The sequence below is a fragment of the Microcaecilia unicolor genome, chromosome 11 (assembly GCF_901765095.1).
Source record: "Microcaecilia unicolor chromosome 11, aMicUni1.1, whole genome shotgun sequence".
NCBI classification, from domain to species: Eukaryota; Metazoa; Chordata; class Amphibia; order Gymnophiona; family Siphonopidae; genus Microcaecilia; species Microcaecilia unicolor.
This window is the reverse complement of record NC_044041.1, coordinates 193,493,964-193,520,738: the sequence shown is the minus strand read 5'-3', so window position 1 is coordinate 193,520,738 and position 26,775 is coordinate 193,493,964. Positions and strand designations below refer to the sequence as shown.

The window sequence follows — 26,775 nt, the reverse complement described above, 5'->3', positions numbered from 1 at the left end:
TAGAAATGCTAAATAGTAGTAGTAGTAATTAAGTTAGTCCAATCAAAAAAGGTATCATCTTATTTTCTTTTCTATGTTTTATTTTATTCTATTGACCGCTTTTCCAATAATGGAAGCGATGCTGAAGGAAAGGATACTGAATTTCCCCGGAATCCAATAGAAATCAAACAAAATAAAACATGGAAAAGAAAATAAGATGATACCTTTTTTATTGGACATAACTTAATACATTTCTTGATTAGCTTTCGAAGGTTGCTCTTCTTCGGAATAAATTGCAAGATCAGTCGATTTTATGCCCTCCAATTCCTCCTTTTCACCTTCCTCAGCTGCTCCCATTTCCAGTTCAGGTATAAGCAGGACAGACAGGGATATTTGCTCTTCCATGAGCCCCCCTCCCCTCCCCTCCCCTCCCCTCCCCCCCCCCAACCTGAACAAAGGGAGCCACGCCTGGAGAGCTACTTCAGTCTTTAAGAGGGCGGTGGTTGTGAGCCCCCACCCCCCTCTCCCCTCCTACCCCGCTGCTTTTAATTGTATTTAATGGCATTGTGGGATGTCTGTAAGTGTGAAACTCTAGATTAAAGGATGGTGAGAAGCAAATCCAATCTTTACTCCTGGAGTACAGGAAGAGAAAGTGCAGAACACTGAGCGGGAGGAGGCAGAGGGAGCAACCGCCTGGGCTCTGGCTGGAAGTAACCCAGCTTTACAAAGCGCGGCTCGGGGGTGTTTGCAAGGAATTTTGTGCACGATCTGGGAAACGGACCATCTTCAGAGACGGAGGCAGAGCTCATGGGAGGAGGATCTTCCAGCTCCTCAGCGCCCCGGGCCATGCAGCGATCAGCAGTGAGGAAGGGGCCCTGAGACCACCCTGCAGGTCTGCACGGAAGGAAAAGGGAGCAGGAGAGGAGGAGGTAAAGCCGGGTCTGACTCCTCTCCAGCCGCTCCTACGATCTCTCTCTTCCATTTTTCTTGCTTGATCTCCATTTATAAAGACCTGGACATGATGCCGGATCTCCTTCTCCTGTGGGCTCCAGGAGTCTCCTGCAAGGTGCCCGGGCTTCTGCTGCTTCTCTTCCTCCTCTTCTTCTCCTCTCCGACTTGCTGCCAGCTCTGCCCGGTCTCTTGCGAGTGCTCGGAAGCGGCCCGAACCGTGAAGTGCGTCCAGCGGGATCTTGAGCGAGTCCCGACTGACATCCCCGGCTACACGCGCAACCTTTTCATCACGGGCAACAGGATCAGCCGGGTGGCTACCGGCGCTTTGCGAGGGCTGCCCAACCTGGTCACTCTGTCCCTAGCCAACAACAGGTACGAAAGGGTTTTAAGGGCGGCGGCACGTGGGTGGTGGAACTGGAACCCGGAGCTAATAAAAGTTTATTTAAAATAATGTTAATTTTGCTTTTCCTTTTTGTAGTACCCATAGTAGTAGATGACGGCAGAAAAAGACCTGCATGGTCCATCTAGTCTGCCATTCCTTAAAAAAATAGTTTCCCTTTTAGTTTGGGGAACTTTGGAGCTTAGAATCTGTATTCGATTTATTGAAATTCCTAGTTACTTTCAGATATGTGTCGTGAGGTATTTGGCTCGTCATGACAACATCTGTCATCAGTTAACTTTTTTTTTTCTTTTTATAAAAAAGGATAGACAGATGGCTTTTTAAAATTCGAGTAGATTTGGTTTTCTTTTGGACGTGCTCCATTTAATTTCAGAGCACACACTACACCAGCGAAAAACAACAATCCCATTTTCTTCAGCACGGAAATGTTCAAAACCATCTATCCCTACTACTACTTATCATTTCTATAGCGCTACAACCATACACAAAGACAGTCCCTGCTCAAAGAGCTTACAATCTAGATAAGACAGGTAAACAGACAGAGCAATTAAGGGTAAGGGAATATAGAGGTGAGGATAAAGGAACAGGGTAAGTGAGTTAGGAGTCAAAAGCGGTGGTTAAAGCGCCTTAATAAAAAGAAATGGTCCATTAGCCACGTTCGACTAACCGGGACTGGCTCATTTTCAAAGCACATACACATAAAAGTAACTTTGTACGTCTATGTGCTTTGAAAATGGGCACCCAAACCAATCCAAATCTGATCAGTTCTGGTTTTAAGTGAGTTCAGATTTTTTTTTTGGGGGGGGGGGTGGGGGTGGGGGGGGGGTGATCAGTGTCTCAACCATCAGCTGATTCTTTCTACCCCCCCCCCCCCCAGCCTACTATGACAGATTATTGGCTTTTTTGTAGATTGTGGTTTCCTCTGTACAGGTGTGAGGTTAAGTGGGGGGGGGGGGGGGGGGGAGGGAAGGACACAGTTACTTGATGTGACAATAACTCACTGGAGATGGGTTGCCTTAATCTCCCTGGCTGTTTATAAGAGAGGAGGGGAGGGGAGGGAGTTGCTGTAAGGATTGTGTTTGAGGTGTGGAGGGTTCCTTCCCCCTGGCTGAGTTGAGGAGGGAGGGAGTTACACCAAAAGGAAAGGACCAAGGACAGTCGCTTTTACTAACACATTCACATAATATTTAATTCTTTCACACTTTTAATCCATTTTTTTGTCAAACTTTTTGTTTCCAAATGTTTGGGGGGTTTTTTCGAATTAAAATCTGTCATACTGTTTTTTTTGTTTTGTTTTTTTTTGTTTTTTGTGTTAATGTTAACGTTCTGCCACCCGACCCCGTCGGAGGCACTCGCAGGATTGAACCTGTCCCCTCTGTGGTATTAAATGGAAAATCACAGCGCATTTCTCCTGGCCAAGGTTTTATATTATGGTAAATATGAGTTTATCTGACTGGATGGACCGTGCAGGTCTTTTTTTTCTGCCGTCATCTACTATGTTACCCGATCTGTAGCGTGTATTTGTAAAATGTTAATTCCAGGTGCATTGGGGGCGGGGTGTGTGTCATAACAATTAGTCCTTTTTAAAGATCACTATACAGTACAAAGTTTCACTCACTCCAGCATCTTTTGACTCTTGTGCCTGATTGGAAGGATAATATAGCCAGAGTGTGGGATCAAATTTATGACTTAAATCTTACAGGGTGCTTTGCTTGGCAGATCAACTTTGCTTTCTCACAGAATCTGAGTCATTAAAGGCTCAGGGTCCTGTGATGCATCTGGAGTGTGTGGGGGAGAATCCTTCATCTCCGCAGAGGGTCCCTGGAAAGCCAGACAGTGCACGCATGCTGCCAGTATTCCTGGGGGCTATGCAGGCATTGTGTAGGGAGACTGACATGGACTCCAGGCTTGTGGTATGTGAGTCATAGGAGCCAACTTTTCAAAATGATTGGGGGTGCTGAAAATCTTTTTTTTTTACAGGTGGTGCATTCCCCCGCCCCTCCCCTCCCTCTGTCCCTCCTCCCTCCGAGTTCCAGGGTTGTCTCCCCTGCCCCATTCGAGTTCCTGGATCCCTTGGAGTTCCAAGGCCCCCCTCTCTCCCTCCCACCCTTCCTCCCTTCGAGATCCAGGCCCCCTCCCTCCAAATTTCAAGTCATCTTAATTTGTCAGGGTTACGGTGGCGGCAGCAGTGAAAAGCGCGCACGCGCGTCGCTTAGTTCAGTCTTCCCTTCTCTCTCTCTCAGCTCTGGTCCCGCCCTCGTGGTGAAACGTGTGCAGGCTCAGCTCTTAGTTCAGTCTTCCCTTCTCTCTTTTTCAGCTCTGGTCCCGCCCTCGCGGTGAAAAGCGTGCAGGCTCGGCGCTTAGTTCAGTCTTCCCTTCTCTCTCTCTCAGCTCTGGTCCCGCCCTCGTGGTAAAAAGCTTGCAGGCTCGGTGCTTAGTTCAGTCTTCCCTTCTCTCTTTTTCAGCTCTGGTCCCGCCCACGCGGTGAAAAGCGTGTAGGCTCGGCGCTTAGTTCAGTCTTCCCTTCTCTCTCTCTCTCAGCTCTGGTCCCGCCCACGCGGTGAAAAGCGTGTAGGCTCGGCGCTTAGTTCAGTCTTCCCTTCTCTCTCTCTCAGCTCTGGTCCCGCCCTCGCGGTGAAACGTGTGCAGGCTCAGCGCTTAGTTCAGTCTTCCCTTCTCTCTTTTTCAGCTCTGGTCCCGCCCTCGCGGTGAAAAGCGTGCAGGCTCGGCGCTTAGTTCAGTCTTCCCTTCTCTCTCTTTCAGCTCTGGTCCCGCCCTCGTGGTGAAAAGCGTGCAGGCTCAGCGCTTAGTTCAGTCTTCCCTTCTCTCTCTCTCAGCTCTGGTCCCGCCCTCGTGGTGAAAAGCGTGCAGGCTCGGCGCTTAGTTCAGTCTTCCCTTCTCTCTCTCTCAGCTCTGGTCCCGCCCTCGCGGTGAAACGTGTGCAGGCTCAGCGCTTAGTTCAGTCTTCCCTTCTCTCTTTTTCAGCTCTGGTCCCGCCCTCGCGGTGAAAAGCGTGCAGGCTCGTCACTTAGTTCAGTCTTCCCTTCTCTCTCTCTCAGCTCTGGTTCCGCCCTCGCGGTGAAAAGCGTGCAGGCTCGGCGCTTAGTTCAGTCTTCTCTCTCTCTCAGCTCTGGTCCCGCCCTCGCGGTGAAAAGCGTGCAGGCTTGGCGCTTAGTTCAGTCTTCCCTTCTCTCTCTTTCAGCTCTGGTCCCGCCCTCGTGGTGAAAAGCGTGCAGGCTCAGCGTTCAGTTCAGTCTTCCCTTCTCTCTCTCTCAGCTCTGGTCCCGCCCTCGCGGTGAAACGTGTGCAGGCTCAGCGCTTAGTTCAGTCTTCCCTTCTCTCTTTTTCAGCTCTGGTCCCGCCCTCGCGGTGAAAAGCGTGCAGGCTCGTCACTTAGTTCAGTCTTCCCTTCTCTCTCTCTCAGCTCTGGTTCCGCCCTCGCGGTGAAAAGCATGCAGGCTCGGCGCTTAGTTCAGTCTTCTCTCTCTCTCAGCTCTGGTCCCGCCCTCGTGGTAAAAAGCTTGCAGGCTCGGTGCTTAGTTCAGTCTTCCCTTCTCTCTTTTTCAGCTCTGGTCCCGCCCACGCGGTGAAAAGCGTGTAGGCTCGGCGCTTAGTTCAGTCTTCCCTTCTCTCTCTCTCAGCTCTGGTCCCGCCCACGCGGTGAAAAGCGTGTAGGCTCGGCGCTTAGTTCAGTCTTCCCTTCTCTCTCTCTCAGCTCTGGTCCCGCCCTCGCGGTGAAACGTGTGCAGGCTCAGCGCTTAGTTCAGTCTTCCCTTCTCTCTTTTTCAGCTCTGGTCCCGCCCTCGCGGTGAAAAGCGTGCAGGCTCGTCACTTAGTTCAGTCTTCCCTTCTCTCTCTCTCAGCTCTGGTTCCGCCCTCGCGGTGAAAAGCATGCAGGCTCGGCGCTTAGTTCAGTCTTCTCTCTCTCTCAGCTCTGGTCCCGCCCTCGCGGTGAAAAGCGTGCAGGCTTGGCGCTTAGTTCAGTCTTCCCTTCTCTCTCTTTCAGCTCTGGTCCCGCCCTCGTGGTGAAAAGCGTGCAGGCTCAGCGTTCAGTTCAGTCTTCCCTTCTCTCTCTCTCAGCTCTGGTCCCGCCCTCGCGGTGAAACGTGTGCAGGCTCAGCGCTTAGTTCAGTCTTCCCTTCTCTCTTTTTCAGCTCTGGTCCCGCCCTCGCGGTGAAAAGCGTGCAGGCTCGTCACTTAGTTCAGTCTTCCCTTCTCTCTCTCTCAGCTCTGGTTCCGCCCTCGCGGTGAAAAGCATGCAGGCTCGGCGCTTAGTTCAGTCTTCTCTCTCTCTCAGCTCTGGTCCCGCCCTCGTGGTAAAAAGCTTGCAGGCTCGGTGCTTAGTTCAGTCTTCCCTTCTCTCTTTTTCAGCTCTGGTCCCGCCCACGCGGTGAAAAGCGTGTAGGCTCGGCGCTTAGTTCAGTCTTCCCTTCTCTCTCTCTCAGCTCTGGTCCCGCCCACGCGGTGAAAAGCGTGTAGGCTCGGCGCTTAGTTCAGTCTTCCCTTCTCTCTCTCTCAGCTCTGGTCCCGCCCTCGCGGTGAAACGTGTGCAGGCTCAGCGCTTAGTTCAGTCTTCCCTTCTCTCTTTTTCAGCTCTGGTCCCGCCCTCGCGGTGAAAAGCGTGCAGGCTCGGCGCTTAGTTCAGTCTTCCCTTCTCTCTCTTTCAGCTCTGGTCCCGCCCTCGTGGTGAAAAGCGTGCAGGCTCAGCGCTTAGTTCAGTCTTCCCTTCTCTCTCTCTCAGCTCTGGTCCCGCCCTCGCGGTGAAAAGCGTGCAGGCTTGGCGCTTAGTTCAGTCTTCCCTTCTCTCTCTTTCAGCTCTGGTCCCGCCCTCGTGGTGAAAAGCGTGCAGGCTCAGCGTTCAGTTCAGTCTTCCCTTCTCTCTCTCTCTCAGCTCTGGTCCCGCCCTCGCGGTGAAACGTGTGCAGGCTCAGCGCTTAGTTCAGTCTTCCCTTCTCTCTTTTTCAGCTCTGGTCCCGCCCTCGCGGTGAAAAGCGTGCAGGCTCGTCGCTTAGTTCAGTCTTCCCTTCTCTCTCTCTCAGCTCTGGTTCCGCCCTCGCGGTGAAAAGCATGCAGGCTCGGCGCTTAGTTCAGTCTTCTCTCTCTCTCAGCTCTGGTCCCGCCCTCGCGGTGAAAAGCGTGCAGGCTTGGCGCTTAGTTCAGTCTTCCCTTCTCTCTCTTTCAGCTCTGGTCCCGCCCTCGTGGTGAAAAGCGTGCAGGCTCAGCGTTCAGTTCAGTCTTCCCTTCTCTCTCTCTCAGCTCTGGTCCCGCCCTCGCGGTGAAACGTGTGCAGGCTCAGCGCTTAGTTCAGTCTTCCCTTCTCTCTTTTTCAGCTCTGGTCCCGCCCTCGCGGTGAAAAGCGTGCAGGCTCGTCACTTAGTTCAGTCTTCCCTTCTCTCTCTCTCAGCTCTGGTTCCGCCCTCGCGGTGAAAAGCATGCAGGCTCGGCGCTTAGTTCAGTCTTCTCTCTCTCTCAGCTCTGGTCCCGCCCTCGCGGTGAAAAGCGTGCAGGCTCGGCGCTTAGTTCAGTCTTCCCTTCTCTCTCTCTCAGCTCTGGTCCCGCCCTCGTGGTGAAACGTGTGTAGGCTCAGCGCTTAGTTTAGTCTTCCCTTCTCTCTCTCTTTCAGCTCTGGTCCCGCCCTCACGGTGAAACGTGTGCAGGCTCAGCGCTTAGTTTAGTCTTCCCTTCTCTCTCTTTCAGCTCTGGTCCCGCCCTCGCGGTGAAAAGCGTGCAGGCTCGACGCTTAGTTCAGTCTTCCCTTCTCTCTCTCTCAGACCAGAGCTGAGAGAGAGAGAAGGGAAGACTGAACTAAGCGCCAAGCCTGCACGCTTTTCACCGCGAGGGCGGGACCAGAGCTGAAAGAGAGAGAAGGGAAGACTAAACTAAGCACTAAGCCTGCACGCTTTTCACTGCTGCCACCGTAACCCCGACCAACGAGGTAAGATGATGACTTTTAAAATTCGGAGGGACGGGGCCTGGAACTCGAAGGGAGGAGGGACGAAGGGAACTTCCGGTGGGTGAAATATTGTGGGTGCTCAAGCACCCACGGAGTTGGGGCCTATGATGTGAGTTGTGCCATCTCTCTATTCTGTCTCCCAGAATTTCAGCAGTGACGGGAAGGCACCAGTTAGTCACCTGTTGCAATATTATGGGTTGGCAGATGAGTGTGGGAAGGGAACGTGAGGGGTAAGCTGTCGAAATCCGATCAAATGCCAAGCACACTTCTGGATGTCTTTTAACATAACCAAACTTTTATTGAAGGGATCAAAATGCATTCTCCGAGGTTAGCTAAAGGAAACCGTACCATGCTACTCCTAAGCCAGTTTCATTTCAAGGCTTTTTGTGTTTTGATACACATTTCCACATGTGACAATGCTGGAGTTCACTGTTCTAGGCATTTCTTCTGTTTCTGTGTATATTTATTTAATATACTGCTTAACTTGCATAAAACAAAGTGGTTTACAATATATGTATAAATAACATAAAAAAGAAGCCAAAACATTAAGAACGCCATTTACATAATAGGAAAGGCTAATCCCACTCTCCCAAGAGACAATCGTATCGATTATAAATTCTGCTTCTTTCATTAAATTTGTGTTGTGCAGCGCAGCTAATGCATATTACTATCGCCTTCTACATTGACATTGAAGGCTTGTTTACATGTTAACACTTGTATTACATGTTTGAAATTGAGATACAATACATATAGGGAGGGGCCATGGTAAGGCTAACGCATGAGTATTGTGTGCCTAATCAGCATGACCGCCGGAGTAGCACGGGCGTCTGGTGGTAATTTTATGTCATGGGGGTGTCCCCAGCGGTAATTGGTTAACGTGGCCATGTTACCGCACGAGTACCAAGTAACCTGTTCCGGGACAGAGGAAGCAGGGAACCAGCGGAGCCGACAGGCGCGCAGCTACTCTCTGCACCCTCCAGCAGCGTGCACCCGGGGGCGGACCGCCCCCACCACCCCACCCTTGCTACGCCACTGCCCCATAGTTACCAATACAAGCAATCACAACTTCTAACATTTAAAAAAAGGACAAAAGATAATAAACCCCAACTCCCCCCTCCCCTCCCAACTAGCCTGAGGTCTACAGTCACCTCAGCCTGGGTTCTTATGGCCTCTAATGACAGTCTCCAATGGTAAAACTCAATCAAAAGTTTGCTTAAAAAAAACCCAAAACTTAAATTTAGTAAAACTTTCTTCTGCCAGAATATAGGGCTCCTCTTATGAAGCGACGTTACCAATTAGTGTGCACTGAGGGGCTCTTTTACCAAGCTGCGGAGGAAAAAAGGACCCCTTTTTACCGCAGCGGGTAGAAAGACCCCAGGTACAGATGGCCATGCGGTAACAGAACTCTTACTGCATGGCCATGTGACAGGGAGCCTTTACCAACAGCTATTGATTACCGCTGCACAAGCCATTTCTTGGGAGGGGGGGGGGGGGGTCTTTTTTTTCCCAGAAATGGTGCACACTCGGGGCTGGACTACTGTTTTGTGAAAGGGCCCCTGAATGCAAAAAAGCCAGTTCAATTTCCATGGGCTTCTTTGCATTCTGGCGCATACAAATTGATTAGCGCCGCTTCTGTAAAGAAGGTGCCAAATAAAAATGAAGACTTTTGCTCACGTTGAGGCTCATTTTTCTTATCATCAGCCTGTGGTCCTGGAAGGATCTCAGGACCCTTAGCTGGAATAGTCATTGAATGCAAAATAACTTGTCCTCTGAGCATAATATAGACCTGAGTCAATGATGTAAAATTAGCTCTATACATTATAGGCAGCCAATGATATTTAAAAAATAAAAAGGGTGGGGGGAGTAATATGATCATATTTTCTACAGTTACCCAACAATCTGAGTGTAGCATTCTGCATTGTTAGCAAATGCTTAAGGTTTGATTTTGAATTTCTAGCATATACTAAACTTCTACAATCAATCCTAGAAATAAATAAGGCATGAAACAATGTATGAAAAGTTTTTTTTTTCATCAAAATAATGTTTCACAGAACGCAATAAACTTGAAGTATACAAACCTTCTTTGATAACTTCAGATACATGATCATGAAAAGTAAATTGAGAGTCCACCATTATCCCCAAATATCTAAATTTGGCTACTGAAGGAATAGCCTTACTTAACAAAATTGGCAGCGAAGCCGGTTGAATTCCTTGACCAGTGATCCAACGTGTTAAAGTTTTATCTATATTTGAAACGAGATGATCTTCCAACTCTAAGGGCAATTGCAAGTGAAGTTCCTGGATACATGTTGGACCTCATAAAACTTCCACCCAGAAACAGTACCAACCTATCCCGCACTTATTTAAATCCGCATTATCCAGACTGCAATGGACTTAGATACAAATCAACTTATGCATCCAGCTTTTCTTACGTAAGTACACAACTGTGGAACGCTTTGCCCAAAACCGTTAGATCTATCCATAACCATCTTAACTTCAGGAAATTATTGAAAACCAACTTGTTTAAGAAGGCCTACCCTCGAGACCCAAACTAATCCTCTACTTCCTGCGACACAGGATAATTATGGACTGTACTAGACTTCTACCATCCCCTCTTTATCTCTTTGTTGCCTTATACTAATGTTCTCACATGCCTATGAATTTACTATGTATGTATATTATTGAACCGGAGCCTACCAATACGGTATTGTGTAACCACATTGAGCCTGCAACTAATGGGAAAATGTGGGATATAAAGGTGTTAAATAAACAATTTTGTATTACTGTCAAGTCCAAATTTAAAGGATGAATTTTAACTATGAATGGAAGCTGTGTAAGAGTAGACCTTAACACCATCTTCTTGAGTAATCATTATTAAAGGTGCAATAAAAGTGTTAAAAAGAACTGGTAAGAGGGCAGAACCCAGTCCTTAGAAGGGGAAAGGGAAATGGGAATTGATATACTTCCTTTTCTGTGATATTTTGCAACTACATTCAAAGCAGTTTACATATATTCAGGTACTTATTTTGTACCAGGGGCAATGGAGGGTTAAGTGACTTGCCCAGAGTCACAAGGAGCTGCAGTGGGAATTGAGTCCAGTTCCCCCAGGATCAAAGTCCACTGCACTAACCACTAGGCTACTCCTCCACTCATTCCACCAATAAGAGCCAACCTCATCAGTGATGTCACAATGGCTTGATTGCCTGATACTTGGCTCACTTCTGATATTGTGATGTCATAAGGGAAAGGGGGAAAGGGAAATGGGACTTGATATACCACCTTTCTGTGGTTTTTGCAACTACATTCAAAGCGGTTTACATAGTATATTCAGGTACTTATTTGTACCTGGGGCAATGGAGGGTTAAGTGACTTGCCCAGAGTCACAAGGAACTGCAGTGGGAATTGAGTCCAGTTCCCCCAGGATCAAAGTCCACTGCACTAACCACTAGGCTACTCCTCCAGTCCTCCACAATAGGCAATGGTATTGCCTATTGAACATAAGTTCTAGTTCATAAAAATGAGCAAAACCATGTTAGAACAGTAGATGAAATTCCTATAGAATTTAACCTTTGCAATAGCAACGTCATGGTCAACGAGATCGAGTGCTCATGCTAAGTCCATGGAAACTGCAAAGTGCAACGTATCTACTATCCAAGAACTCATGAGTTTCACTCAAACTAAGGGGCCCTTTTACTAAGCCGCTGTTGAGCTACCGTACCGCGCAGGTAGTGTGTGCCAAATCGACCCTGCTGCTGGGGTAGCGCAGACGCCCAGCAGTAGTTGCAAAGTTGGCGTACGCCCTTTCCCGTGGTAGAAAATAATTTTCTATTTTACTACCGCAGGGCGCGTTCCCGGTGGTAATTGGCAGCACGGTCACATTGCCACACACTGCACGATTAGTGCATGAGTAGTGCGTGAGCCCTTTTAAATAGGTGGCAGTAAGGGTCAGGCCGTAAGTAGCAGCATGCTAATTTTAATACCGCACGACCAGTTAACAAAAAGGCCTTTTTCCTGCCGTGGTAAGAAATGGCCCAGTGTGCACCAATTTCACACCAAAACTAGCGCGGGCCACTTTTTACCACGGCTTTGTAGGCCTTGCACTAAGATTGTATGGGTTTTCTCGCATGCCTAGGCCACTTTTAGCGCAGCTGTAAAATGGCTGCATTTCCAATTTTTTTTTCTGTTAATGGCCAGATGCTAATTTCCAAATTAGCGTATGGCCATTAGCGCGTGAGCCCTTCCTGACAGCGGAAAGGGCTCATGTGCTATCCATGCGTTAATCGGTTGGCATGCAGCTGTGCTAACCAGTTGGCGCTGGACATGCCTATTCTCTGCTCCCAGCTAGTCTCCCCCAAACATGTGTGCAGGTGTCTGAACTACCGCTGGGCACCTGAGTGCACCCCACCGTAGTAACTTTTGGCTTGAGGGAAGTACGCATTAATGCTTGCTTCTGTTTAGCAAAAGGGCCCCTTAAAATGTATTTATTTATTGCATTTGCATCCCGCATTTTCCCACCTTTTGATAGGTTCAATGTGGCTTACATGGAACAATGGGGGTGATTACAAGGTATCGAGTGAGGTTGACTGCTCGGTAGACACAGCGAGAGTCTGTACTACATCTGTTACATTTATTTATTTATTTGTTACATTTGTATCCCAGGTTTTCCCACCTATTTGCAGGCTCAATGTGGCTTACATGGAACAATGGGGGGTGGTTACAAAGTATCGAGTGGGGTTGACAGCTCAGTAGACACAGCGAGAGTCTGTACTATATGGTCTCTGTACTATATCTGTTGCATTTATTTGTTTATTTGTTACATTTGTATCCCACATTTCCCCACCTATTTGCAGGCTCAATGTGGCTTACATAGTACCGTACTGGCATTCACCAAGCCCGGTAAAGAAATAAATACAAGGTGATATTGTGGTCAAATAAAGGTACCTGTGTTTCAGGTATAGTGGGGATCGAGGAGAGGAAAGTTTATATAGTATCCATTACGAGTTTTGGTTTTGCTGTGTTGCAGAGTGTAGGTATTTTTGTTGGGTTGGTGGGGTATGCCTACTTGTCAAGGATGCAAAACATGATACCAATAAAAGTTTAATTACTACTACTACTTATCATTTCTATAACACTACTTGACGTACGCAGCGCTGTACACTTGAACATGAAAAGACAGTCCCTGCTCGACAGAGTTTACAATCTAATTAGGACAGACAAACAGGACAAATAAGGGATAAGGACAAAGAGTAGCAAGATTCTAGAATCCCAAAGAGTAGCAAGATTCTGGAATCCCAAAGACTACTATTACTCATCATTTCTATAGCGCTACTAGATGTACGCAGCACTGTACACTTGAACATGAAGAGACAGTCCCTGCTCCACAGAGCTTACAATCTAATTAGGACAGACAAACAGGACAAATAAAAGATAAGGGAATATTAAGGTGAGGATGATAAAATATTTGTTTAAGCACCAGCCGTTGGCAAACACAAGTTAGATATAGACCCATAATTCTGTATGGACAAAGAATTAACTTTTGAGGATTTCAGCATAGGACATATATAAGAGAGTTTCCGAACTGTAGGAACCAGTCCTAATGTTAAGCTTTGATTGATCATATGTAATAGTGGAAGCAGCCCATGTCTAGACAATCTCCAACCAGGACCTTTTAGGAACAGGATCAAATAAACTACAGGTTTTTCTTTATTTTAGCTGCTGTGTTCAAAGTACATGGTTCAAGCCATAAGGGAAGCTTTCTCTCCTATATCTTGAACAAAGTCGGAGCTCGCAGGGCCCTTATTTTTTTTACTCCAAAATAGTCGCCCCCAAGAATCTAGAGAAGGAAATTGTGACCCATTAGTAGACAAGTTCCTTCCAGAAAGTTCATTAATGATTGAAAATAGCTGTTTGGCGCTATTATCACTGTCATTAATTAATTTACTTTGATGGTTGTGTTTGAGAAATATAATATTTCTTTTGATCTTGAATCTGTTGATATTAAATTTGAGTTTGATGTTTGTGCCAAAGATGTCCAGTATGACGTAGGCGTCTTGTTAAAAGACATAAACCATCATGATATCAACATTTATCTTTATTTTTTTGCAATTTTATCCATTTCCCTTAACAATGTTTGAGATCATAAATTAGCTTGCTCCTCTGAAGGCATGCATAAAAAAAATCCAGGCATTTTCTACACACACATATGAGTCTAATTGGGGTTAGTTAGCGGAAAGCAGCTGCTGTGTTGCAGAGTCCTCGGAAGGACAGTTTAATTACTGGGTTGTTGATGGATCAGCTTTACAGGGTTCATGTTCTCCGTTTTCTAGGCTACTGCTCTTGTCACGCACATACGCATTGGCAGCTTGTCCCAGGCATGGCACAGCTGCATCGGGTCAGATTGTCCTAGTGGAATTGCAGCTGTGAACTTGGTGATTGTTGTTCAGGTTTTGCCATGGCATTTGCCAGATTCCCACTGTAATTAGGTAAACTTCAACCTGAGCTTAATTAGGTAATTATTCAATAGGTGTGCAGAGGGACAAAAGTGGTTCAGAACATGAGATCTCTATATATAAAACTCACCCTCAACGTTCTATTGGCTGCTGACGTCACTGAAGCCAAGGTTCGTATGTTCGAAGCGCTGAAGCCTCGAAAATCACAGTCTCTGGGCCCCGCCCTCGCATCAAATGTTATGATGTTGAGGGCAGAGGCAGAGCAATTCACCGCCCTCGCGTCAAACGTTATGACGTTGAGGGCGGAGGCGGAGCAATTCACCCACATTGACGACGGGTGGGGAGGGGGCCACAGGAAAGCCTTGCTAGCGCCCGTTTCATTGGCTCCAGAAACGGGCCTTTTTTTTACTAGTGTATTAATATCAAGCAAAAATGTCCCATAATATACAACAGTAAACTAACTGGCCCTCATTCTGTCCATAATCAAATCAAAGAGCTATAGGGGATAATGAAGCAAATCTTACGTATAAGACAATCCTGTCTATCGTTGGATCTGTTGAAGTTCAAATGTGGCTCACTTTGTTCTAAGCCATACCGAGAACGTGCTCATGGAGGAAAAAGCCTCAACAGACTTCTTAATACTGGGCTTAACAAAACAGTCCATAAATTAACGGAGTACTTGCTGTCATCATTGGCTCCAAAAAAACCTCCAAAAGTTATCGAAAAGATTCTTAATTGTCCAAATTCTAAGGTTCACCAAACCTTATGTAAGTGCACAGCGTCTTCACTTGGCCGTGGAGATAGTGAAGACGCTGTTGAGTCTGAGGCTTTTTCCTCCACGAGCACGTACACCCTCATTCTGTCCACACATGGATTAGTTCTTACTCTGCCTTTAAGGCTACATTTTTCATTTCCCTTTTCAAGTTCAGAAATCTCTTGTCACAGCCAGTGATGAGAGGATTGGGTAGACCTGTAGGGATAACACCTGGAATCCCTTTTAGCCACAAAGCTCAGCTTGGGGGGGGAGGAGGGGGGGTTGCCTCACAATTTTTTAAAATTTCTCAATGGTCTGCTCTGATATCCAAGGCACTGTATGATGGTCAGGTCTTTACTCTGAATCTTTTCTTCATTCCACCACTCTCCTTAAAACTATATGTAGCTTCTGGAAACAGACTTCATACAGTATATAAACTGCTTTGTATTTATATAGATTTATATTTTGAATGTTCTCTCACACTTGCTGGGGAATTTCTGAACCCTCTAAAGCAAGGGGTACAAGAGCCTTTAACTGTTCCCACCAGTGTCTGAGCCAAGCGTGTGGAGGTACAACTTGAGTGGGTGATGGGAATGTGATTCAACCAGGTATGTTGGATTCCAGGTCACCAGATGGGTGAGATAGCAGTAAGACGCAGAATGACTCTAAAGATTACGGCTACACTTTTTTTTTCAGTATACTGCTGCAAACATGTTGATGGTTCCAACATTATTTAGACTTCTGTGTAATTATGGTCTTGTGAAATATTTTTCCACAGCATGAACTTGTCTTAAGTGATATACAACAGAGGGGAAGGAGGGCCATAGTGATTAGTGACTAGGTAAATGGGAAGCTGAGAAGGGATGAGCTACCATGCTCCACGTGAGCAGATTGGCTGGGCATCTGTTCCCTGGAGGCACCGTCATATTACCCATGGGTTATGGCACATTAAGCAAGAGTGTCTAACATTGATCACAAAGCTATGGCTGTCCAAATGTTGGCATCCCTATGACAACCAGCAGAGTTAAAACAAAAGAATTAGTGCTGAGTGTAACTGTTTTCTGATGGAGGGTATGTGTTTGATCTCTTCGTACTGCCAGACTCTGCATTGAATACCTAGAAAAGCGCCCTTTATTATGAGGGTTGTACGGAAGTGATCAGACTTGGATAAAAAGGTAAAATTTAGTGGTTAAAAATTCAGGATAGGAGTACAGGTTTTCCTCCAAAGACTGGTAAATATGGTATTTATATAATGTAGGGTTTTATTTTTGTTTGTTTTTTAAAGCCACTTTTGTTGAATTTTCATAAAATTTCATGCAGGAATTTCTTTTAAAAGCAGAACTACCATGATGGTCTCAGGCTGTTCCTGTTGGACTTGCTGGGGCATCTAAGTTCAGTTCCCAGTTTGCTCCAGCACTGAATCCTGTGTGTTAATCTTCTACATTGCAGACAACTCATAATGAATGTGATACACTTCAGACTTGGATGCAAAACTGGGATTTCTTTTTAGTAGTCGAGCTGATTAAGAATTTTAGAAAAAGTAACATTTTGAATGTTGGATGTATCCAGTGTATTTTTTTTCTAGCGAAAAAGGTGCCGGTATTCAAATGCCGAGCCACCCTTTAGGGGTGGGGTGATCACTGAGGGACCCACCCCACAATAGCCAGGCCCCCTGCAGCCAGTCACAGAATCTATGACAAGGCAGAATTGGTGTGTAGATCCTGAGCTCTTTCATTTAAAACTTGGAGTCCATGGGTCAATTTTAGCAGACAATGGAAAAAGGTGCTGGTACTCAGTACCCTCAAGTCCCCCCTCAAAAAAAGCCCTGGCTGTATTCTTCTTTTGTTTTGGCTATTAAAGTCCTTCCATGATCTTATACTTTCTCTATCCTGTCCACCTCTGCTTTTGTTGCCACGGACCAGCAAAATTAATCTAGATAGGATTTATTTCCAGAATGCATGAAACCAACTTAAACCATTCAACAGCTGGAGGTCAATGGGAGGGCAGTGATAGAGAGTGCCAGCAAATAAAGAGAAAACTGAATGCAGTCCCCTCTGGGATGAAAAAGAGAGAACAACTAGGGGTACGAATGAGGGGGATTGTATCCATCAACAACTTTAACCATTTTCATAGAGATGATCTTCCTATCGTCTATTTCTAGATTCAACAGTTTCTTCCCACTGCTTTGGGCTTGCAACTCAGTTGACGTCAACTGCTGGTGGGTACAGTGTCGTGAACCTGAATTTTCCTCCTGTGTACAGGCTGTGGCTCTGTATGCTGGGTGCACCCCCACGTCTGGCCAGTTAGGGTCACCTTTGGCTAGTGTCTGAGATCCCCTTTTTGTAGAATCTTCAGCCCCAAGAAACCGAAGCTGAGTTTGGTATCCAACCCAAATGTCCTGTATGGCAGTAAATGGCCACTAAACCAACAGGTTAACCCCAGTGCTGTCCACCCTCGCCTAGGCTCCTCAAGCATGTGTGCCTAAGTTAGATTTGACGTGTGTGCTTAGATTTAAGGTTCTTTCAGTACCATTGGCAATAAGGATACACATAGATAAATTGTCAGTTCATCTTTGGATTGTATGTAGGATTTTTGCCTGATTTTTGTAGTTCATTTCAGAAATTAATGTGTGCAAAATCTGATTTATTTATTAACACATGTAAGTCAATGCCATGCACACTAATTTGGAGGTTTTTGTGTACATTCATGTGCATAACATTTTCCAAACCAAAAGCATAAACTGAATGCACATCCCTAATTTGTAAGGCTGTAAAGTTGGGTATCGTGCTAGAAAGTAACTAAATTGTCCAAGACTGCATCAGCGGAACATGGTATTAATGGGGCCTATGTCACCCCCCCCCCCTTTTTACAAAACCACACGGCAATGCCAACACAGCCCATTCACTTTGTAAAAGGGGGTGGAGGTGGGGTTAAGCTTTGTAGCACACAGCCACTTAAAGTAAAATCTTTCCTTCCACCAAATACTGCTGGACAATTTTACCTCTGCACTGTGTGTGTGTCTCCTACTTTTACAGTCTAAAGAAGCAAAGCAGTGCTTTACGAGAGACTTCATTTTGCTTGAGAGCTTGGCCAGGAAAGAGACCATTGTGAGATGAAAATAGGAAACGCTGTTGAAGAACCTGGGACTTGGTGGGAGCAGGGGGCAGTATGTCTACCATTTAGTACCAGAAGCTGAGCCAGGTTGATGACGCGAGGGGAGCGAGAGCGGACTTGCACTGGCGCACATTTTCAATGCAACACATTGAGAAAAAAATAGGCGCCGGAGCTGGCAGAACTCCATTTGGGGGAGCGGCCGCTCCCCTGGCACCCCCCTCCCCGGCTATGCCACTGGTTAGTACATGAGCCAGGATTTAAAGACTTCAGTGGGTATTTTTTCCCCTCACAGACTCGGAACCCTACACAGTCCTAACCTATGCCTTCGTTTACCACACTAGAATGAAAGAATCCTTTACCAGGTAGAAGGTGGAATGCAGAGATCAGGTACCGGATCTGGTGGCTAGATTCCCTACGATGGAGGTAGATGTATACGTATTTCTGATAAGGATTATTTCATGATTCTCAGTCGTTGGGAACATGCTAAGCTACATCCTCTTTATTGATGGACTTGTAATCTTGCATTGTCCAAGACAGTGTTGTTTAAGTCTTAGTGGAGATATCCTGAAAACCCAACTGGTTCAGGGATACTCCAGGTCCAGCTTGGGCAAACACTGCTCTTAGAAAGTATCACCTACTGTATCCTTTCTCTAGACAGGATCTCAGCATGTTTTAGAATTTTAATAGGTCAAACTGGGGCTATAGTAGATGGTTCCAAATCTTCCAGGTCTGAACCAATCTTTGGGTTTGTTCTTGCCATCTTTGACCTTTCTATAACCCTGCTTTTGTATAATATGCCACGTAGACAAACAGTGTTCAGATTCTGTAGAAAACAAATCTTGCCTCATGTCACGACGTGCCTCATTGTTTCTTACAGTAAGTTTTATATTTGATGACAAACGAACATGCATATACATTCTGACAACCTTCCCTATTCTTTGAACTGGTGCACAAAATACAAAACAGTCCAGTGACAATCTGAAGCTCTGCTAAATACACTGAGCTGTTAGGAAGAAATCTTGATCGATCCATAGAGAACTATTATTCTCCTAGACAGGAAGACAAATCCTTCTTGCACTGAACACCTGCATTGTTATATCATTGTTTGCAGCCATTGTTAAACACAATGACGTAAGATCTCGTACACTTAAAGCAGAATCATGATTGAAACCAGCCATAGATAGAATCACAAGCCCCTCTTTCTATTTGTTTTCCTAATTTTCTATCAGTAGCAGGTGACCTTATTTCCTATTTTTGTATGTCTGTTGTTGATCTTAGTGCGTGTTTCCCTCTAACACAACACGGAAATTGTCTATGGAATTAGATGCAGGTAACAGAGTCTTTAAAGTTGTCTCGTGATGCATTATTCTACTAGATCAAAAGTTGAAGCTTGGAAAGGGAGGAGCTTTTTGTGCTCACGCCCTGTGGTTATCAACACAACACCTTCTGTGTTCAAGATGTAAATGGAAGTTTTACATATCTCAAATGTGGATAGACCCTCCAGTAGCTTTTGTGTTTTGGCTCTCTAGTAGGTCCTTTATAAGACTGTCCATCATTCATCTTTCCATGACAGCAGATCAAAATGCTTGATAAAGCAGCCTGTTGACATTTTTGTTGCTTTGAAAGGACTTTTTGAAGAGCCTGACTTTATACTGTGGAGAAGAGGAACATCCTACTTATCATTGCATCATAGTAACGTAATCAAAAAGACAAAATTCACCAACAGTTATTGCAGGATTCAGATGTCTTTAGAAGTGGGATGTAGATGTTGGTAAGTTCACGTAGATGTTGAGGTGGGATGGGGCATGGGGATAAGATCTGAGGTGTCATGTTAAATGTGATAGTTCTGAAATGTATTTCGGAATAGGGGTGTAGGAAGGTTTGAGGCATTGTGGTAGGGAAGTGATGGCTTTTTTTGAAAATTAATAGGGGTCTTGTGAGCAATGCTAGATAGCAGTAAGGCAATGTCATACCAACTTTTTCTATCTGTCCTTCCTTTTAAGCTGAACTTGGTTCAACTTCTAGGGTTTTTGGTTACTTTTGCATCCGGGATAAAAAGTTTGAATGTCCATATTTATTTCCCTCCTTTCTGTTTTTGTTTTCAGGATTAACACCCTGGAGATGCAGGCATTCTCCTCCCTCGCCAACTTACGCTACCTTGACCTCAGCAATAATATCCTGACTACTATCCACCCCAGTGCTTTCAGCATTGGGAATAACTCCATCCAGGAGCTGAATTTGAGCCACTCCCTCTACAACTTCTCAGCCATTCAGCAGTTGGCAGATGCAATCTCCAATGGAGGCTTCCACCAGTTGTCCAAACTGGAAATGTCTGACAATGGGATTGTCTACCTACCTTCTGGTATGTTCTCTGGGCTATCTAGCCTGCAGAGGCTAGATCTAAAGAACAATTCATTGGTGGATATAAAGAACTTCACTTTTGCTGGCCTTGATCTTGAGCGACTCGATTTGACCTTGAATGCAATCAAGACACTGAGGATGGATACCTTGATAGAGCTGGGGAAGCAGCCGAGCCTCCAGCTTTTCCTGAAGGACAACCCCTTTGTGTGCAACTGTGATATTGAGGACCTGGTAGAATGGTTGAACACAAGCCGCAAGGTGGCTGATATGGAGAAATTGACGTGCGTCTTTCCCCAGGATCTTCAAAACACATCGCTGATTTCCCTTGGGGAGACTGTATTGGGTTGCCACACCAACCAGGGCCATCAGAATACACTGCAGACCTCCTATGTCTTTCTGAGTGTGGTGCTGGGTTTTGTAGGTGTGGTTTTCCTATTTGTCCTCTACCTGAATCGCAAGGGGATCAAGATGTGGATAAACAATATGAGGGATGCATGCAGGGATCTAATGGAAGGATATCATTACCAATATGAGATTGATTCTGACCCACGAGTTACGCGAGTTTCCACCTCTGATGTTTGACTTCTGCAGGACCAATTTAAGACTTCTCAAGGGGCTGTTGGGGAACTGGTGGGCTACAGCTTCTCTTTCTGCTCTGGTGCTATGAGTTCTTAGAAAATGATCTTGCCAAAGTTGTCCTCACAGTTAGTAGATCTCGTGTATTTCAATTGGACTGATGAAGGAAGAGGGATCTAATAGTGATGGGGAATAATAATGGCAACTTTGCACTGGTAACATGTTAGCTCCATTTGTTCTTAAACATGTAGAAAGCATGTGGACGCAAATGACAGGTGCTTTCTAGAAAGTTGACGGGTCAAAGGTGTTTTCGTTGGGCCTATATTTAAGTGAACAGTTTTTAGCTTCACCACACTGGTTCCCGTTTTATGGGATGAAAATGGGAGCCGGTGTGATGAAGCTTATGTCGCTTTGTTCCCTGCGCACCGTGAAGGGGTACAGCTCGTGCTAGGAGACGGCTCATCCTGGAGACGCCACTGAAAAGATTATGCGGTGTAGTGTCAAGGGCACATGGCAAACTTTCCAGGTGGTCTTTACACCTTACACCAACTGGTTCCTAATATTTCAGGGGGGGGGGGGGGTACCTCTGTTTGCCAAGATGTCTTTCAACCAGAAAAAGTGGAGATAAGAAAGTGTTGATCACTTAACGCTTTAAAAAAAAAAAAAGTCTCTCCAAATTAGGAACATGTATTCCACTCTCTTGAGGATAAGCACACAAGATGCCCCATGGCATTACCCCTACCAAATGTCTCGGAGAACAGAATGCAATTAAATCATTGCATGTGGCTGGGTGACATGGAGTTGGCCTTTCCTTCCCACCCTTCCTAGCCCTCTACCTCTGGTCTGGTCTGGTACTGGAACCTCCCAGGGCTATAAACTTAATAACCAGGAGCTCTGTTTGACTGGGGTTTGCAGGACCCTTGGAACTCATGCTTAAGATGAACTGTGGGTAGTGTTTACCCAACTAGAGCGCAAACCGCTGTTTGCAAAGGACCTTGTGCTCTTGCAGTAGCAAAAGTGGGGACATGTGCTGTTGTGTAAGTCTCTCCTGGCCATTCTTGACTTTGTTTTTTTACGATGACTTGTGAATATTTGTACAAGATGTTAGTAAATCATGCACGGGAAACGTATAATACTGAATGCTATGCATAGCCTTTGCCTAGGAGAAACAATTTACTCGTGCATGCACTGTAGACACCCATACAGACCGCATCCGGTATGCTCACGTTTGGTCAGTTTGTATACCTACTGCAATGTACAGACACAAACTACGCACTCGACACACGTGACACACATTTAAGTGCCTACTCCACATGCGTTATGTAAATAATGGCAGCTCACTTCACACTTGCATGCAAAATGCGATCAGGACAAGTTAGGATGTTGACCCAGGTAGGGTTACCATATGTCTGGATATACCCAGACGGGTTTTGCCAATCTGCCCGTTTGTCCAGATTTCTGGACAAACAGGCAGGCTGGTGGGCGGGCTGTCCTATAGGATGGCCCGCCCACCAGCCTTCCCGTTTGTCCAGAAATCCGGACAAATGGGCAGATTGCTAGCCTCCCCTCCCCTTACTTACTAGTGCCCTGGTGGTCTAGTGACCTCTTCCGCCTTCGGGGCAGAAAAGAGCCCCCTCTTTCCTGCCCGGAGCGCTGCCATGCATGCATCCTTATTGTTGCTGATCCTCGGCAATGATTCAAAATGGCCGCCGAAAGTTGAAGTAACCTCGCAAGACTTCAACTCTTGGTGGCCATTTTGAATCGGCGCCGAGGATCAGCAACAGGAAGGAAGCATGCAGGGCAGCGCTCCGGGCAGGAAAGAGAGGGCTCTTTCCTGCCCCGAAGGCGGAAGAGGTCACTAGACCACCAGGGCAGTAGTAAGGGGACGGGGGACGGGGGGGGGCGACAGGGTATGTGACAGGGGCGAGGGAAAAATGTGACAAGGGGCGGAGAGGGTGTGACAGGGGGGCGGGGTGTGTGGTGGGGGCGGGGCATGTGTCTTCCTTTTGGGGGGACAAAATATGGTAACCCTAGTACCAGGCCTCGTAATGTTCTTCACCAGTGACGTTACTCATTTTTTTCCCCTTGTCATTCTGGGAAATTTTCTTTAAAACTGGCTCTGACTGCAGCTTACTCATGGCCTATAGCAAGGCGCATGCCTAGAGGAGCTGTGAACTGTTTGCTTTGTTACTGTATGAAAAGACATCCTGTACAGCCCCTTACCTGATTTTAAATGTATGTATTGCTCAACTATGCTCTTCTAACTTACAAAAATAGATTTGGAAATAGCTTGAGTAAATGTCTGCTTGTTTAAAAGTAGGGGTGGGAGTGTGATCATTTTATTTTGGGGGGAAAGGGTGGTATTCTGGGTCCTTGCATGTCCTGTATGCTGAATGATGCCTGTCTTGTTCCTGCTGTGTCTGATCCTAACCAGGTCATTGCTTTGGATGAAATAGGGGAGCCAGCCAGGCAATAAGGTTTTTCTTTCCCGGACAAAAAGCATGAAATTTCAACTGTTCCTCAGTGTGACGTCTCTTCTGCAGGCTGTACTTTCCAGCTAGGTTACCTTCCTTTCCTTGGGCTTCAGGACCTACGTTCCACATGTTAATAGGACGACTTGAATTGCGTTCTAATACCCTTTCTAACCATCCTGCACAGTGGCGTAGGAAGGGGGGGGCGGTGGGGCGGTCCGCCCCGGGTGCACGCGCTGGGTGGGGGGGGTGTCGGCTCGCTGGTTCTCTGCTCTTTCTGCCCCGGTCCGGGGCAGAGAAAGCAAGGAAGCAGCAGAGCCGACGCAGCTCCGTGACGTGCACTGGGGGCGGATCGGCCCTCCCGCCTGCCCCCCGCTGCAAGGTAGGGTGCGTTTCGGGGGGGGGGGTGCGGTCCAGAAGGGGGGCACTGTGCCCTGCACCCAGGCGGGGGGGTGCGCAGCGGCGACCCACCCCAGGTGTCAGGCACCTTTGCTACGGCACTGATCCTGCACACTAGGTTCTGGATGGATATGACAAGTAAACCAATATTCTTCATTTCTGCTACAGCTTGGTGCTGGGACTGTCACCCCCTGAACTCTGCAATGGACATAACACTTTTTTTTTTCTTTTTCTAAGTTTGAGAACTTTATGGGCTTCTCTACTTCTCCTGAAGTCTCCCAGTGCTGGAGTGTGAGATTTGCTCATTCATGATTCCTTGTAGTTTTCTTCATTCATTTCCCAACCTCCATAGGTATAGACGGACATGTGGCATATGACAATGGGTAACGATGGCAAAGGACCATCTGGCCTGTAACATATGCAGATCTGAAGTGAGCTCTAGAGCCAAAGACCTTGCCCATCCCTCAATCTTTGGGCCATAAACTATACCGGAGCCTGGTATAAGTGTATGTTTATTGCTGTATGATTTCCAGAGTCTAGCTGGAAAAAAAGTTATTTTTAAAGGCTGTGGAAAGTTAAAAAGTTCCTGGCTTTTAGTGTGAGGTGAACTGCAGTTGCTGGTTTGTTTCATTCCTGTTGTGCCTGTGAGTTAATGTGCTATAATGTTTAGTCTGTAATAGAGAGAATATTCCGAGGGGTACTTTTTTGTTTTCCCCCTCAGCTGGCAGTGGTCGGTGGTTTTTTTTTTTTTTGGATGTCGCCAGTGTTATGTCCAGATATTCGAGGCCAGAGGCTTATTTAAAATAGGTGCATAAGTGGCATATGCACCCCCTGTCAGACCCGGCCCCCCACCCTCCGTATGTTAAAATCCTCTCAGCTTTAGTCTTCACCTGGGTGGCAGCAGAGGCGGTCGTAAGTGGTCTGCTCCAGGACATCCTCTTTAAACCATCCCGCCCTTCACAAAACAGGAAGGACTGAGAGTAACTCATTGTAAAGCGTTAGGGAACATTTTGGTTCAAACAGAACATGACAGCAGATAAAGACCCTATACCCTATCTAGTCTTGTCTGCCCACCCTGTGGTTAGTTCACTGTGCATCGGTCCTGAGTTTGGCAGTGGTGCTATAATGTGTACATGGTTAGTCACATGGAGGTTGAAAAGGTAGTATTTACTATGGCAGCAAAGCTTGGCAAGGAAAGGTCACTGCGTAATTCCTTTGAAAGATAAAAGAGAACATTAACCCGGTGGTTTTCAAACCTGGTCCTGGAGGCACCCCAGCCAGTGGGGTTTTCAGGATATCCACAATGAATATTGATGAGAGAGAGATTTGCATGAGCTGGAAGCAGTGCATGCAAATCTATCTCATGACTAGATGTAGTGGAATTGGAAAAGGTGCAGAGAAGGGCGACGAAAATGACAAAGGGGATGGGACGACTTCCCTATGAGGCAAGGCTGAAGCGCCCAGGGCTCTTCAGCTTGGAGAAAAGGCGGCTGAGGGGAGATATGATAGAGGTCTATAAAATAATGAGTGGAGTGGAAAAGATAGATATGGAGCGTCTGTTTGCGCTTTCCAAAAATACTAGGACAAGGGGGCAAGCGATGAAGCTACAAAGTAGTAAATTTAAAACGAATCGGAGAAAAGTTTTCTTCACTCATCATGTAATTCAACTCTGGAATTCGTTGCCAGAAAATATGGTAAAGGCGGTTAGCTTAGCAGGTTTTTAAAAAAGGTTTGGATGGCTTCCTAAAGTGGCCTAGTGGTTAGGGTGGTGGACTTTGGTCCTGAGGAACTGAGTTTGATTCCCACTTCAGGCACAGGCAGCTCCTTGTGACTCTGGGCAAGTCACTTAACCCTCCATTGCCCCATGTAAGCCGCATTGAGCCTGCCATGAGTGGGAAAGTGCAGGGTACAAATGTAACAACAACAAAAAAAAGTCCATAGACCGTTATTAAAATGGACTTGGGGAGAATCCACTGCTTATTTCTGGCAGTATAAAATGTTTTGTATTTTTTGGGGGATCTTGCCAGGTATTTGTGACCTGGGTTGGCCACTGCTGGAAACAGGATGCTGGGCTTGATGGACCTTTGGTCTGTCCCAGTATGGCAATACCTATGTACTTATGTAATAGTCATTGTGAATATCCCGAAAACCTGGCCGGCTGGAGTGCTTCTAGGATCAGGTTTGGGAACCACTGCATTAACGCATTGCTGTTCACCCCCTTATAGCCAGGACTGACCTGTGCAGAATGGGAAGAGCAGACCTCATTTTTGAGAGCTGCTGGACACAGGTGACTTGGGGTGGAAAGAGCAGCCTGTGTGCAGAGTAGATGTTAGAAACCAGTCCCTGCGGGGTTGGCCAGGCCAGGCTGCTAGGATACTGGAAGAGACAAGACAAGTTATATTTAGAGGCGTATTTTCGAAGCACTTAGCCTTACAAAGTTCCATAGGTTACTATCCAGCTTATTTTCGAAAGAGAAAGACGCCCATATTTCGACCCAAATTGGGAGATTGGCGCCTTTCTCTCGTGGGCGCCCAAATCGGTATAATCGAAAGCCGATTTTGGGCGCCTCCAACTATAGCAGTGGCGTACCAGGGGGGGGGGGGCGGTGGGGGCGGTCCACCCCAGGTGCACGCCGCTGGGGGGGTGCCACGAGCCGGTCAGCGTCGTTGGTTTCCATGCTCCCTCTGCCCCTGAACAGGAAGTAACCTGTTCCGGGGCAGAGGGAGCATGGAAACCAACGACGCTGACCGGCACACGGCACCCCCCCCAGCGGCGTGCACCCGGGGGGGTCACGCTGCAGTGGGGGGGCACTGCACCCGGGGGCGGGGCGCATCGGCGATCCGCCCCGGGTGTCAGCGCCCCTCAGAACGCCACTGAACTGTAGTCTGTTGCGGGAACAAACAAAGTTGACGTGGGTGTGTCGGTGACGTGGTAAAGGTGGGACTGGGGCGTGTTTATTGTCCGAGGAGAGCTGGGCCTCCTCGGCCGATAATGGGAAAAAAGAAGGGTGGCAGAAGCGAGAATTTGGGCTGCTTTTTTGGACCCTTTTTTTTTCACGAACAAGTCCCCAAAAAGTGCCCCACCTGCCCAGATGACCACCGGAGGGAATCGGGGATGACCTCCCCTGACTCCCCCAGTGGTCACTAACCCCCTCCCACCAAAAAAAAAGAACTTTAAAAAAACTTTTTTTTTTCCAGCCTGTATGCCACCCTCAAATGTCATACCCAGCTCCATCACAGCAGTATGCAGGTCCCTGGATCCGTTGTTAGTGGGTGGGTTGCCAGATGGGAAAAATTTTCCCCGCCCAAAATCAGCCCTAAACCAGCCCAAAACCCGCCCAACGTCAAACCCCGCCTCCAACGTCATCG

At 46.8% G+C, this 26,775-nt stretch overlaps 1 protein-coding gene across 1 annotated transcript; it reads left to right on the top strand.

The window, feature by feature from the left end:
- Positions 1 to 564: 564 nt before the first annotated feature.
- Positions 565 to 21,023, top strand: LOC115480509 (trophoblast glycoprotein-like). Its single transcript, XM_030219239.1, has 2 exons — positions 565 to 1,302; positions 19,706 to 21,023. Exons 1-2 carry the CDS (start codon positions 998 to 1,000, stop codon positions 20,541 to 20,543), a joined length of 1,143 nt encoding a protein of 380 aa, XP_030075099.1. The 5' UTR covers positions 565 to 997; the 3' UTR covers positions 20,544 to 21,023.
- Positions 21,024 to 26,775: the final 5,752 nt, after the last annotated feature.